This window comes from Herpailurus yagouaroundi, unplaced genomic scaffold, assembly GCF_014898765.1.
Source record: "Herpailurus yagouaroundi ecotype Mexico unplaced genomic scaffold, PumYag 181, whole genome shotgun sequence".
NCBI lineage: Eukaryota > Metazoa > Chordata > Mammalia > Carnivora > Felidae > Herpailurus > Herpailurus yagouaroundi.
In genome coordinates this window covers 983,792-996,451 of record NW_024412412.1, presented here as the reverse complement: position 1 = coordinate 996,451, position 12,660 = coordinate 983,792, and the positions used below count along the sequence as shown (strand labels likewise).

The 12,660-nt window shown below is 52.4% G+C and overlaps 1 protein-coding gene across 8 annotated transcripts in view; it reads right to left on the bottom strand.

Annotated features, from left to right (window-relative positions):
- Positions 1-12,660, bottom strand: part of DLGAP2 (DLG associated protein 2) — a 788,462-nt gene that overhangs the window by 160,081 nt on the left and 615,721 nt on the right. For 6 of the 8 annotated variants that reach the window (XM_040489789.1, XM_040489787.1, XM_040489792.1 and 3 more), the window contains one exon: positions 7,278-7,343. The exons of the other annotated variants lie outside the window; for them this stretch is intronic. In XM_040489789.1, coding sequence (XP_040345723.1) covers positions 7,278-7,343 — 66 coding nt within the window. The remainder of the gene's footprint in view (positions 1-7,277; positions 7,344-12,660) is intronic. 8 annotated transcript variants of the gene reach the window in all.

Genomic DNA, 12,660 nt, shown 5'->3' with positions numbered 1-12,660 from the left:
ACGATCTCACGGTCCGTGAGTTCGAGCCCCGCGTTGGGCTCTGTGCTGACAGCTCGGAGCCTGGAGCCTGCTTCGGATTCTGTGTCTCCCCCTCTCTCTGTCCCATCCCCACTCATGATCTGTCTCTCAAAAATAAATAAACATTAAAAAAATTTTAAAAATTGCCAGTGCACTTGAATTCATGGCCTATCAGCGCATTGCCAAGCCACCGTTTAAAAACCAGTGTCGTGTCAATATAGATGAGGAGACACAGGAAATGAGGCGAAAATCTCTCACTGAATTAGGAAAAGGTCAGACGAGCCACACCTTCCTTCATTAAACACCACGTCTGCCACCTTATCTCTGCCCTCCTGATCTATTTCCACCCACGACCACTTCACTTGGTGCGAGGCCATCACACATGGATTTTAGACGTTGCTGGCCCAAGGTGCTATTATGGAGAAAGTGGTGTCTCAGAAGGCACAGCTCTGAAGGTGAGCTGAAGGCTTCTGCGTGTTGTTGCTTCCATTTGCAAGTGTGTGCACACGTGTGAGCATGTGTGTGCGTGTGCAAATACACGTATGCAAGTAGCTCGCTTCTTTACGGATTCTCTGCGGGAGGGACCTGCTGGGCAGGCTGTGGCAGAGCCTCAGGGAGGGAGGTGGGGGGCTGGCCCCCCATGAGTCTGGAGGTCCAGACGGGGGTGGAGGGGACCCCTACGAGTCCAGCCGGGTGTCTGGAAGCGAGGTCCCTGTGGGGGGCGTGGGCGGGGCTGCTGTCCACCCTGGCTGTCTCTGCACCTCCGGCTGGGCGCCAGCCCCCTCTCCTCCCTCACATCCCCGGTCCCTGGTGCCCACCACACCTGCTTCTGGGGATCATGAGGCCAGAGCCCAACACGATTCTGCTTTTGCCATTAGCCTCATGTTTGGATGCTTATTTTATTTAGGAGTTCATCTAGCTACTTTTTGATTGGTACTTTGTGGGATTTTTTTTTAAATGACTTCAAAGCTAAAATAGAATCTTGTGAGTGAAGTGCGTTCTTGTTTTCTAATAGAAACCCCCGGTTTCAGTGCAGTGCAGGGACAGGACAGCGGTTCCCAGGGAGGGAGGCTGGGCCCCCAGGCGGCATCTGGCGATGGCTGCAGAGAGCATCTTGGATGGCCACACATGGGCCTGGGTGTGTGTGGGGCGTCTCGTGTGCAGGGATGCAGATGCTGGGACACAGCGGCCTCCCCGCAGGGGACAGCGTCTTCCTGGTCTGGGTGACATCGTCTCAACGGCTGTGGGCACGTCGCGACCCTCAGGCCCTCTGAGGCCGTAAGGCCAGGGACAGCGTCTTCCTGGTGTGTGTGAGCACTTACACACCGTGCGCCCTGCTGAGTGCAGTGCATCTCTGCGGGATGGACACCTGACCTCACAGCTGTGCTTCACGGACTCTCGCCTTCCAGAAGGAGCCCCACCTGCACAGTCCTGCAGCACTGGGATCCTAATCAGGGCACACTTTTTCTACACGGGTTCTTTAACTACCCGTTCACACCCTGATGTGTTTTATGCCCCAAGGGCAGCTGTCGGATTTCCAAGTCAGGGTCGACAGTGGGCTCACGCTTTGCTCCGGACCAGGAGGGCTGAGTAGCAGGTGCACACGTGGCCTGTCCTCCAGTGGCCCTGCCCCACTCGGCTGCTGAGCTCAGGCCTGCCTGCGTGGCTTCTCTCTCACCTTCTTCACCCTCCTGTCTGGTTCTTTGCTCTGCACTAGTTTGACACCTGTTGCATTTTTAGGGAACGTTGTCAGTGCCTCTCTAGCTGTACTGAACTCACTTTCTTTAGCCTATACACCAGCCTGGTTTGTTTTTTTCTAACTCCTCCACTGAGTGGAACTAAGTCAGGGAGCTTGGTGGTTGTCTGTGTGGACGTGGGAGCACCCTACGGAGCAGAAAACACTGAACTTTGTCACTTGAATGAATGAATGAATGAATGAATGAATGAATGAATGAAGGCTGCTACAGTCTGAATGTCTGCATCCCCCAAAATGTATACATTGATGGCATTGGGAGGGGGGGGTCCTTGAGGCGGTGGTTAGCTCATGAGAGATTAATGCCCTTATAAAAGAGACCCCAGAAAGCCCCCTCACCCCCCCGGGTGGGGACTCACAGGAAGACGGAGTCTATGAGCCAGGAAGGACCCTCACCAGACCCCAAATCCCCAGCACCTTGATCTGCGACTTCAGCCTCCAGAGCAGGGAGATATAAATGCTGCTGTTTACAAGCCACACAGTCCGCGGTCATTTGTCACCGTGGCCTGAACAAGCTAGGACAAAGGCGTGTGTGCATGGAAGCATGAATGAGTCAATAAAGATTTACTGCTTGAGGAAGGGGGCCGGCCCGGGGAAAAGATACCGGAATTCACTTGGTAACAACCAGGCTCGGAAATTGTGCAAGTTAAAAACTGATATTTAGGGGAAAAGCTAGGGAATGCAATTCAGAAATTTAGATGTAAATTCCTAACATCCTAATTTCCACAAATAATAAATATTAGCAATTTTAAAACTAATTTTGACTTCTTTGTATAGAAATAAAGTTTTAACATGAAATGGTTATATAGTCTTTTGGAATGCTCCCTTGACTGATGTTTAACCTTTCCCCCTGTCCTGCCGCATGTGATGGTAACTGTGGATGTCACACCCTGGGGAGGATTCTTGCCCCTGTGGCCTCTGGGCTCCCACGGGTACTGGTGCGTGGCGGTGAAGGACAAGGGGAGGACAGGGAAGGATGGAAAGAGGGCTTCACAGCGCTTAGGGTGCAGCAAATGAACACACTGTCACTGCACAGAAACATGGCACCATTTCCACTATTTCTAGAAACTTCTAGGAACTTCCCTTAAGGAAATAAGTGTGGATGTCCATCCAGTTACAAAGCTACATGTCTACAAGATGACCAGGCGTGTTTATAAAAGGACACAAAATACAAATCTCTAAAAAGGGAGTTTTTCTTTTAAAAAGAAAAAACATTTTCCTTTAGAAAGAGAAAGAGAGCAAGCATGTAAGTGGGGGAAGGGCAGAGAGCGAGAGAGGGAGAGAGAGAATCCCTAGCAGTCTCTGTGAAGTCACTGCAGAGCCCGACCCGGGGCTCCCTCCCATGACCCTGACATCATGACCGGAGCCAAAATCCAGAGTAGGACGCTCAACCAACTGAGCCACCCGGGCGCCCCATCTAAAAAGGGAGTTCCTTGAAAATAAGTTTTGTGTAATTAAATACTGTGTGACGTGCAAGTGGTTAAATGGTGTGCAGACCAGAAATGATAACGGGGGGGGGGGGGCACTAGACAAGACTATATCCCCACATATGCACCTGCCCCACAGAAGGCTGTGTCGGTAATTATTGCTTCAACATTCAAGTACTTTTTTAAATTGCAGAGTCCACCCCTTTTCCTTGTGTCGTGTCTCATATAATATGTACCTACTCTTCTTTCATCATTTAATGTCGCCTTTTAAAAAAAAATTCACTTTGCAGCTGACTTACCAGCGTAAAATCTAGGCCAATATTGCAGTCCTCTAAATGCTTATAAACTGGCAACTCTCTACAACTGATTTAAATATAACGTTCAAGAGAACGGTGTCACGAAAATGACCGGCAGAGAGAGCAATCTGATCTCAGTGTGTCTGAAGGTCTTCCCTCAAACCCTTTCCCTGGGAGAAGTGGGCTCTTCCCTTGTAGTCATTGAGAAGGTGCTAAATCAATTCGCTTTTACCGCTGACTTCAGATTAGTTCTAAAGCAACCTGCTTTATCTTCCTACTTCCATACGCTGCATTATGTGAGCTCCGCAGCACGCGTGCACCCTTCGTGGGGCTCAGGAGGAGCCGGAGCCGGTTCTCCTATTTCTTTACCCAATTGTCTGTCACGAGGGACAATTTTGGGATTTGCAATGAGCACTGCTCACCCCTCCCGTCAGCTCACCGCTGTACGGATGTGGCCCGAGCTGCCCCGAGGAGCGGCCACACGTTTCAGAAACGATGCGTCCTCCTTCCACGGCCACGGCCGTTAACGTGGATGTGGGGCAGGAGAGCGGGAGAGCCGTGCGTTCAAGACAGAAGACCTGTAAAGGCCCATCCGCTTCAGGGGCTACAGGCAGAGGGGACTTGAAAAAAAGAAAAAGTCTACGAGTTGGCATTTGTTCCTGATTAGCGACTCTAGCAGCAGCGGGAATGTGACTCAGCCCTGCCCCCCTTCCTCCCGCTGAGCCGCCCTAGCCGCCTTCCTTGCTGTCGAGTAGAGCATCGTTTGTGCCCTTGACACCAGCGTTCCCTGCCCCGGGCCGCACTCGAGTCACGCGGGGAACCCTCAGAGGCAACCACGCATCGGAACGTCCCGGCGCGGCACCGGGTCTCCCTATTTCTAAATACTCCCCAGGTGGCTCCGGCTAGTGAGAACCACGGTGGACACCCAGTGTTTCGGTGAACGGGCTGAGAAGGATGGCCGGACCCACTGGTGCACGTCCCCGACCGGGGCCACCTCCGCGTGGGTCCAAGTCACGCCACGCCTGCTCGTTCAGCACCACGCGTGGGAAAACTGGATGTGTGTCTGCGAGCTCCTTGTGGCCGACGCTCCCCAGATCCTCATCTTTCTTTCCGCCTCTAAAATCCAACTGTCTTGACGTGCTTGTAATCGTCATCCCCTCACGGCCAGACCACACAAGCGGCTCACCAAACACTTTCTGTCCCTAAACAGTACGGAGGTTCCTCAGAACAAACTTAGGATCCAGCAATTCTAAAAGACAAAGGCAAGGTCCTGAAGAGAGTCTGTGCGCCTGACAGCATTACGCATCGTGGCCTAGAGGTGGAGGTAACACACGTGTCCATTAAGGGATGAAGGGGCAGACTGGATGTGGTCGATTCACACGACGGAGTATTACGCAGCCTTAACAAGGAGGGAAGTTCTGTCACGTGCTACGACATGGCCGAATCCTGAGGGCATTCTACAGAGTGAAAGAAGTCAGTCACAGAGCAACAGATACTGCATGACCCCGCTCAGACCGGGAATCTAAAATAGTCAAACTCACAGAAGCAGAGAGGAGGATGGGGTGGGGGGGCGGGAAGTACCTGCTCCTGGGTGCAGAGTTGGGTTTGGGAAGATGGGAAGAGATCTGGGGACGGGTGACAATCACCCTGTTGGGTGACTGTGAACGTATTCCACGTCCCCGAACACACACATTGAAAAGGGGTCAAAATGATGAATTTTATGCTGTGCATATTTTACCAACACGACAAAATACCTTGTGTCTGTACAATGCAGCCCATGTCATGCTGCCAGTGAGACGCTCTGACCCCTTCAATCCCTGTACTTACCTCTCCGCACTCCGTTCGCGTGACCAGGAACATATTTAAACTCCCCGTCTGGGACTCGGCAGTAAGAACACGGTGGGACCTGTGCTTCCAATGTGATCCCCACAAGCTTTTGGCTTTGCGCCGCTGCTTGGTCATCTACGCTCCTCCAGGACACCGTCCCGTGTTACACAAGGCCCAGAGTGCCGTGATTTAGCCGAGAAAAGGCGTCTCCCCCAAGGTGGACCAGCTCTCAGGGATGTGCCCTGGCTCTCCCCTGAGTTCCTCCTGGCTGCTGACTGTCGGCACCAAATCCCTGCCGGCCACAAAATGTGGCTTAAAGACGCACATCCCTCCTCTGTTCTGGCCCATGTCCCCTGTTCTGAGGTGGTCACGGAAAGGAACCGGCACCACAGGCACATGGTGATCTAAAGATGTCCAGATACAGCACGAGTGCAGGTGAACCGCCAAAGTCCCAGTGACACAAAAGTTGACGGAATCGTACATTCACCGGACGCCTCTTTAGACCTGCTTCCTGGTGATTGCTCGGGGTGACGGAGAGGGCCACCGAGTGGAACAAAAAATAATGCACGCCCATCCAAAGGAGTCAGTTCGCTCTCTAGTAAGAAGTAAAGATAACCTGGTTTGCATATTTCTGAGTAAAGAAAGGCTTGTTTAGAACGGCAAGTTAGAAGTTAATTTTGAACTTGATCACAGTGGAAAATAGTTACTCTTCTACAACTAAATCTGTATTTATAATCTCATTGAAAAGAAAATTTTTTTTGCTTCTGATTTTCTTTAAAATTTTCTTTTAATACTTATTATTGAGAGAGAGAGACAGAGTGTGACCAGGGAAGGGGCACGGAGAGAGGGAGACACAGAACCGGGAGCAGGCTCCAGGCTCTGAGCTGTTGGCACGGAGCCCGACGCGGGGCTCGAATGCACAAACCACGAGATCGTGACTTGAGCCAAAGTCGGACATTTAACCGACTGAGCCACCCAGGTGCCCCTAATTTTCTTTAAAAGAAATCACAGCTTTATACAAATGGCCTCTTTGACTTTCCAATATTATTCTTTAAGCCAATCAAATGGGCAATAGATTCACTGGCTAAAGGTCTGAAATAAATTAGGAAAAATTCAAATTCAAGCATAAACCATCCTTATGTTCCATAATTCAGCCCCGAGGGCTGTGACAGCCCAGGACCATCGGTGACCTGGGAGAACAGCTTGGCATCTTTTAGGCCATCGCACAGCGTGGGGCAGACAGCATGGAGCCATGGGTAGGGCGTATTTCCTCAGTTGCTGTTGGATGTTGAATTTATTCAACACTCCACATGTCTTACAGAAATACTGGCCCCTTTTCATGTAAGCATGATCCACGTCAAGTGAAGATGGCCAAAAAGAGCACTGGCTCGATTGTGTCTGTGATGTGGCATAAAAAGAAAATCTCTACAGGAAATACGCTGTGACGGTAATTTGGAGCTTACGGGCAAGAGGGCACGTGCCACACTCAGCATCCACACCCCGGTGTGCGCTGGGCTGGCCTGCAGTAATCTGCTGTCTCAAGTCGGGTGAAAGAGCTCGTAAGAACCATAAATGAGGAGCTCTTCCCTTCCTCAGATCCACTGAGAGCTAGTTTTAGTCACAAGGGAGCAAAGGCGAGAGGTGCCATCTCACACACGTATCAATGATGCCAACAGCTTGATGATTATTAATAATAGTTAGCTGCCTCAGCGATTCATCTGTGGTGATTTGGAGCAAACGTGTTCTCACCTACAGCTTCCATAATGTTTGCAAACTATTTAAAATGTTCACCACATCTTACTCCGTTCTTGAAATTAGGACGCGCAAAGTCACACGCTTGCTTAACCCGTTTTTGCGGTGGGGATCCCGTCTGTGAGGTGCAGAGCGCCACCCGGCCCGGGGCGTGCCCGCCGTGTCTGATCTGTGCAGTCACCGGGGCCGAGCTGTGTACTCTACCTAGATCCTCCTCTGCCGGCCCCGGAAAGCTGATGCCCGGCTGGACCAGGTCCCCGCCCTCTTCCTCTGCAAGAGAGAGAGAGAGTCACTCTTTAATACATTTCAGGAGTGGATGGCAGTTAGCTCAGCGCGTCCCCAACACGCCGCACCCCCAATGCCCAAACACGAGAGATTCGCGCCTCTTTGCTCCAAGGGCACTGCTCAGAGGTCCCTGCCAGGCTGTAACCTTGGCACGGGCGCCCCCTCTATGAACACAGCACTGGAACGTGGTGCATGGCTGTCCCGTGCAGGTGTCCACCCGGGCAGGGCGTCCGTGAGTCTCCGCTATACCTTGGGTTTAATAAATAACAGATAATAAGTCTGAGCTCTTCTGCAGATTTATTAGACTTCGTCTGCAGAGTCGGCCACACTCTGCTTCCATCCCCCACCCCCCCTCCGCCACCTCCAGCCCCTTGAATCCTGGATGAGCGTTGCACTGCCCAGGATGACACTACCTCTCTTGTCCATAAAGTTCTACACTGAGGCTCCTTCAGCAATATTCAAAGCCTGCAGTTACCGTGTTCACGCCTACCATTAGTTAATCTTAAGGTCGACATCCCAAACATGAAATCTGTCTCCTTCTGTTGGGAGACCATGTCAGGTCACTGGCACTGATGTTCAGTTGCTCAGTGGCATATACTGCAAAAGCAGACAGCATGTGCCTGCAGTGACATCATCATGTGGGGGTAAAAGGTCTTGGGGGTCATCTAGCACTGCCCTTCCTGCCCAGATGGGATGGCAGGGCCAGGGAGGTGCAGGGACCTGGGTTCTTTACCCAGCTGGCCCCTGGGGCACCAGATTAGAGCAGTCTGCTGCCCTAGCCTCCACCTGGATTGCCCTAGCCTCCACCCGGACCCCCACACCCAGTCAGAGGTGAGAGGCATAGCTGGCTAATCTCCATATGGAGACAGGCAGCTTCAGGCAAGGTCTCTTCTGGCAATACGTTACGTACGTAGTAAATACATACTTTGGCACATATCCCATAAATATGATTTTTCTACGTGCACTTATGCAGGCTTCCGGTGTTCATGAGTAAGTTTTAAGGCAAATAAATATTCCACGCTTAGATCCTGCTAGCAATATTAAATATGGTTAACCATGCTGTCGCCTGCAGAAGGATTCATTCTAGTACATTGTGATCGAACCCACATGGGCTGTCACCATCTTCGGTTCAGCAAATCAGCATTTTCCGTACGTTTACAGGACGTTAAGAAAGGCAGATGCAAGGCTGGCAATGAGAGATGGTCCCGAGGCGACGGGCACTTCTCACGCAAACCCGCAGTGGAATTTCATGTTATGGGATCTTCCGGCCGTTGCTTTAAAAGTGACATGTGTTATACTTTTGTATATGAGTAGTGTGTGAACTGGGTCAATCAAGTATTTACAAGACAGCTCATTAAAGTCATTTAACGTGATTTGACCACGCCCCATTTTCCCACAGCAGCAGCCACTTTGTGCACTTTGGAGCTGTGTCTTCCTGCTGGTGACTGGTCTGCTCCAGAGCTGGCCCGTCAGATGAGCACGTTAGGTATAACATTAGACCAGACACGGCTGTGCTTTCGTCTCTTGAGAACTCGAATGCAACAAAATGCACACTTCTAATGAAATACAGTTGCCATGGCGACCGTGGTCACGCAGCCCGGGCGGCCAACTTGGAAGCAGTCTGCATTAGTTGGGGAAGAATGGAATTAGGAGAATAAACCAAAACAGCCAGCCTCCGCCTGCAGACCTCGTTCGCCTTCGCTCAGACACACACGTACACAGCAGAAAGCAACATAGGGCAAGCTTCCGCAGAACGGACTGGAAGGGTGAGTGGACGCTGAGCCGGCTGTGGAAATCAAACGCACGAGAGGCCGGCCTGCAAACACACCAAGCACACGCAGGCCACCGACAGAAAGCTCACACGGCACTCACAAAGCTTTAGCCGCAGCTGAACACGGGCCTGTCGCATTATTTCGAGAACATTCCCCGGATGACGGTGAGTGGGTTTGAAGGTCGGTCCTGACTTTTTTTTTTTTTTTAATATTTATTTATTTTTAAGAGAGTGAGAGCACGAGCAGGGGAGGAACAGAGAGAGAGGGAGACACAGAATCTGAAGCAGGCTCCAGGCTCTGAGCTGTTGGCACAGAGACCGACTCGGGGCTCGAACTCACAGACCCCGAGATCACGACCTGAGCCGAAGTTGGATGCTTAACCGACTGAGCCACCCAGCGCCCCAGTCGGTCCTGACTTTTAAAGGTGGGAATGATTAACTGCCGATTTTGCCTCTGCTCTTGTCCTTTATCAGACCAAAATTGAACAAGGCCTAGAAGCAGGTTAACCAGGCGAACCCTTCACGGTTAGAAAACTAGGATATGGGTTGGGGGTAAACGCATTCAAGCTTTCTGGCTCTGGTTGGCCTCCTAGCTGATAAGGCTTCGCTTCAAGTGTGTGTGGGCACAAGCAGTGGCTCCCGTCCCGCCTCACCCAACCAGGCCTTGTCTTTCAGCTTAAATGTGTTTTCACCGTATCTGCACCATCTCCCAGCCGGAACCTGACCCAGACGGCAGTGCCGCGGAGATGCACGGGCAGTGCCTGTGTGCCTGCCGCCCTGCCGTCCCCAGCATCTACCCTGAGCGCCATCGGACGTGCGACGGACGAGCTAAGGGGGGCAGGCCACACCGTCCTGCTCGGACACCCGCTTTCACAGGCCTTGGCTTCGATCCCTGGGCCCGATCCAGGGACACCTGCATGCACATCCTCTCGGGGATCTTTCTTCTGGCCCTGTCCGTGCTCGGGAAGGGAACCCTCTGCCTCACCAATGTCACTAAGGCAAATGTCACCTGAGAAAGAAGCGTGGGCAGCGTGTTGGGCCAGCGTCTCCGCTTGCTCTGCACCGACCTTCTGAACCCGGTGGCCGTGGGCCGCCTTGGCCCAGCGTCCTGGCTTTGTGCCTTCCACGGCCAGGAGGGGCCGGGGCGGCACGGGCTGCGAGAGTGAGAGTGGTACTCAGTGCTAGAAACGAAATGCCCATCTGACATCAAGTGAAAACGTCCGTCGCGGTTTCTTAGCAAAAACAGAAATGTGCCACAGACTGAAAAGTTTTAGAAGCCCTCCACCGACATATTTACACGCACGTAATGAAGTCGGTCTTCGCTGCCATGACCCCTGAAGGGACACCCCTAACTTGGGGCTGTGAGCCTACAACCTCTCTGACTAGACTCACCTCACAACTTATTTTTCTGTCATCCTGAAAATGACACCCAGATCAGTGCCATCTGACACGGGACCCAGTTTCTGCTGCGACCTTGGGGCGAATCGTAATCAGGCCTTTGTGTGACCCTGTGTCAGTCATGCTTCTCCAGAGCCAACACTTAATTCTACGTGCACGAGGCGTGTGTCTAAGATGAGCACCCCACACACTTGGGTGTGGCCACTGACGCAACGCGACATGGGCAAGTTCCCTCACGTCTCTGGAATCACCTGCGGACAAGGGAGGGGTCTGAGATCATTGGGGGCGACACTCAGTAAACCACAGGGCATCATGGCCATTCCATCAGGCATCATGGCTTCTACCCCCCCCAGTCACCGCAGGAGTGGTGTCAGCACCGTAAGACTCGCTGGAAGGGAAACTGAGGCAGCACAGCATCTGCCCACAGCCAGTCCTCACAAGCAAGGTCAACTGGTCACAGCATGGACATTTTCCAAGGAGGAACATGAGGCCCAGAGAGGCTGAGTACATGACCTGAGGACACACAGCTCCCAGCAGCCCCAACTGGTTCTGCTCCCTCTGTCATGTCTCTGGGTCCCTTCATGCCTCTGCCATGACCTGTGTCTGATTCAGAGGGGCTTCTGCGCTGACCTTCCTCAAGAGGAAGCCCACTGTCTTGAACTGGTATTGGAATGAGGTAACCCCCCTGAACAAAGGGGCTGAAGAGGTGAGACAGATGATTCTGGGCGGGTGAGGGACACTTAGGCTCAAGGGTGCCCAGGCAGACAAACTTCAAGAAGTCCAACATTCACGGAAGTCAGTGGACACCTGCTCATTTCTGCTATGATGGATGCAGAAATCGGGGTCTGGGAGGGTGGGTGATGTCCCTGAAGAGTCCTGTCGAGCCCAGCCTCTGGCTCTGCAGTTCAGGGATCTCTCAGGCCGCGGCGTGGGGGCAGCTGGTTGGAGGCGTGAGCCATGAGTGACCCTTCATTTCATAAAGACCTGACCTGTGAATTCTTACTGCGAGGCTCAGAAAAGACACATGCGTTCAACCTCTGGGTTTTGAACCCTTGTAAGCACAGGTACAAATTACACCTTTGGGGAAGGGAATAGTTGTCTCTGAATCATGCTAACTTGGAATCTACAATAAGGAACAGGAAAGGCTTCAAAACAGTAGGTAGAAGGGAAAACAATGTTTGTATATGAAAAGGGAAATTGCTCATAAGAAAATATTGGATTTCTCCGCATAAAGGAATCCAATACTGCACTACCTCATAAACAACAAGGAAACAAAATGCCACGTTTTTATCCACTGTGCTTGGCACTCTGCCCCATCTCCCACTCCGTGCAGTGTGTGTGTGTGTGTGTGTGTGTGTGTGTGTGTGTGTGTGTGAGCCCTGCAGCTCCCCAGTGGTGGCGGGAGGGCAGACGTGTGTCCTGACCAAGCTGACAAAGTCCCAGAGCAGTGAAGCAACCCTCCTGTCCTCACCAGAACCGTGACTCCATGCTGCATGTTGGAGCACAGCCCCTTGGTGGGACAGCCCCATTGCCAAGTGCGACCCATGCAGAACCCCAAACTACAGAGCAGCACTGGGGTGGGAAGCACGTGAGGAGGGCTGTCCGCTCCTGAGCCCTCTGTGCTGACACCCACGAGGCTCCTCTGCACAACCACAGGGTTGAAGGGCACATGTGGCAGCCCAAGAGCAGCCAGACATTGGAAGCTGACTTCATCTAAGTGTCTGAAGAAGACATTCACTTTCTTTTATTGCAGGGACAGGAGGCTTTGCTCTGATGGGAGTGGAATTGGAAGATGTGCTGTTATGTCTAGGTTTCAAACTCTGGCTCATGTCCCCAAAGGCCATGCACTGCCCCCACACTGTGCTCAGCTGACCCCAGGTCTTCCCTTGGGGTCAGCCCCACTACAGGGCTGTTCTGTTCCTTCTGCAGCCCAGGGGCCCATCCCAGCTCACAGAGGCCTTGTCCAAGTCATGGGGCGCCTTGCCCTCGGGAACTGCTGCCTCTGTCCATCCAGAGCCTGCAAACTTGTGCTCTCTCACCATCTGGCCCCCCCGCCTCCTCCACCCCACCAGTGTCAGCCTCCCTCTGGAACGCCACCTGCGCATTGACTAAGGGATGGGGCCAGGCGAGGAG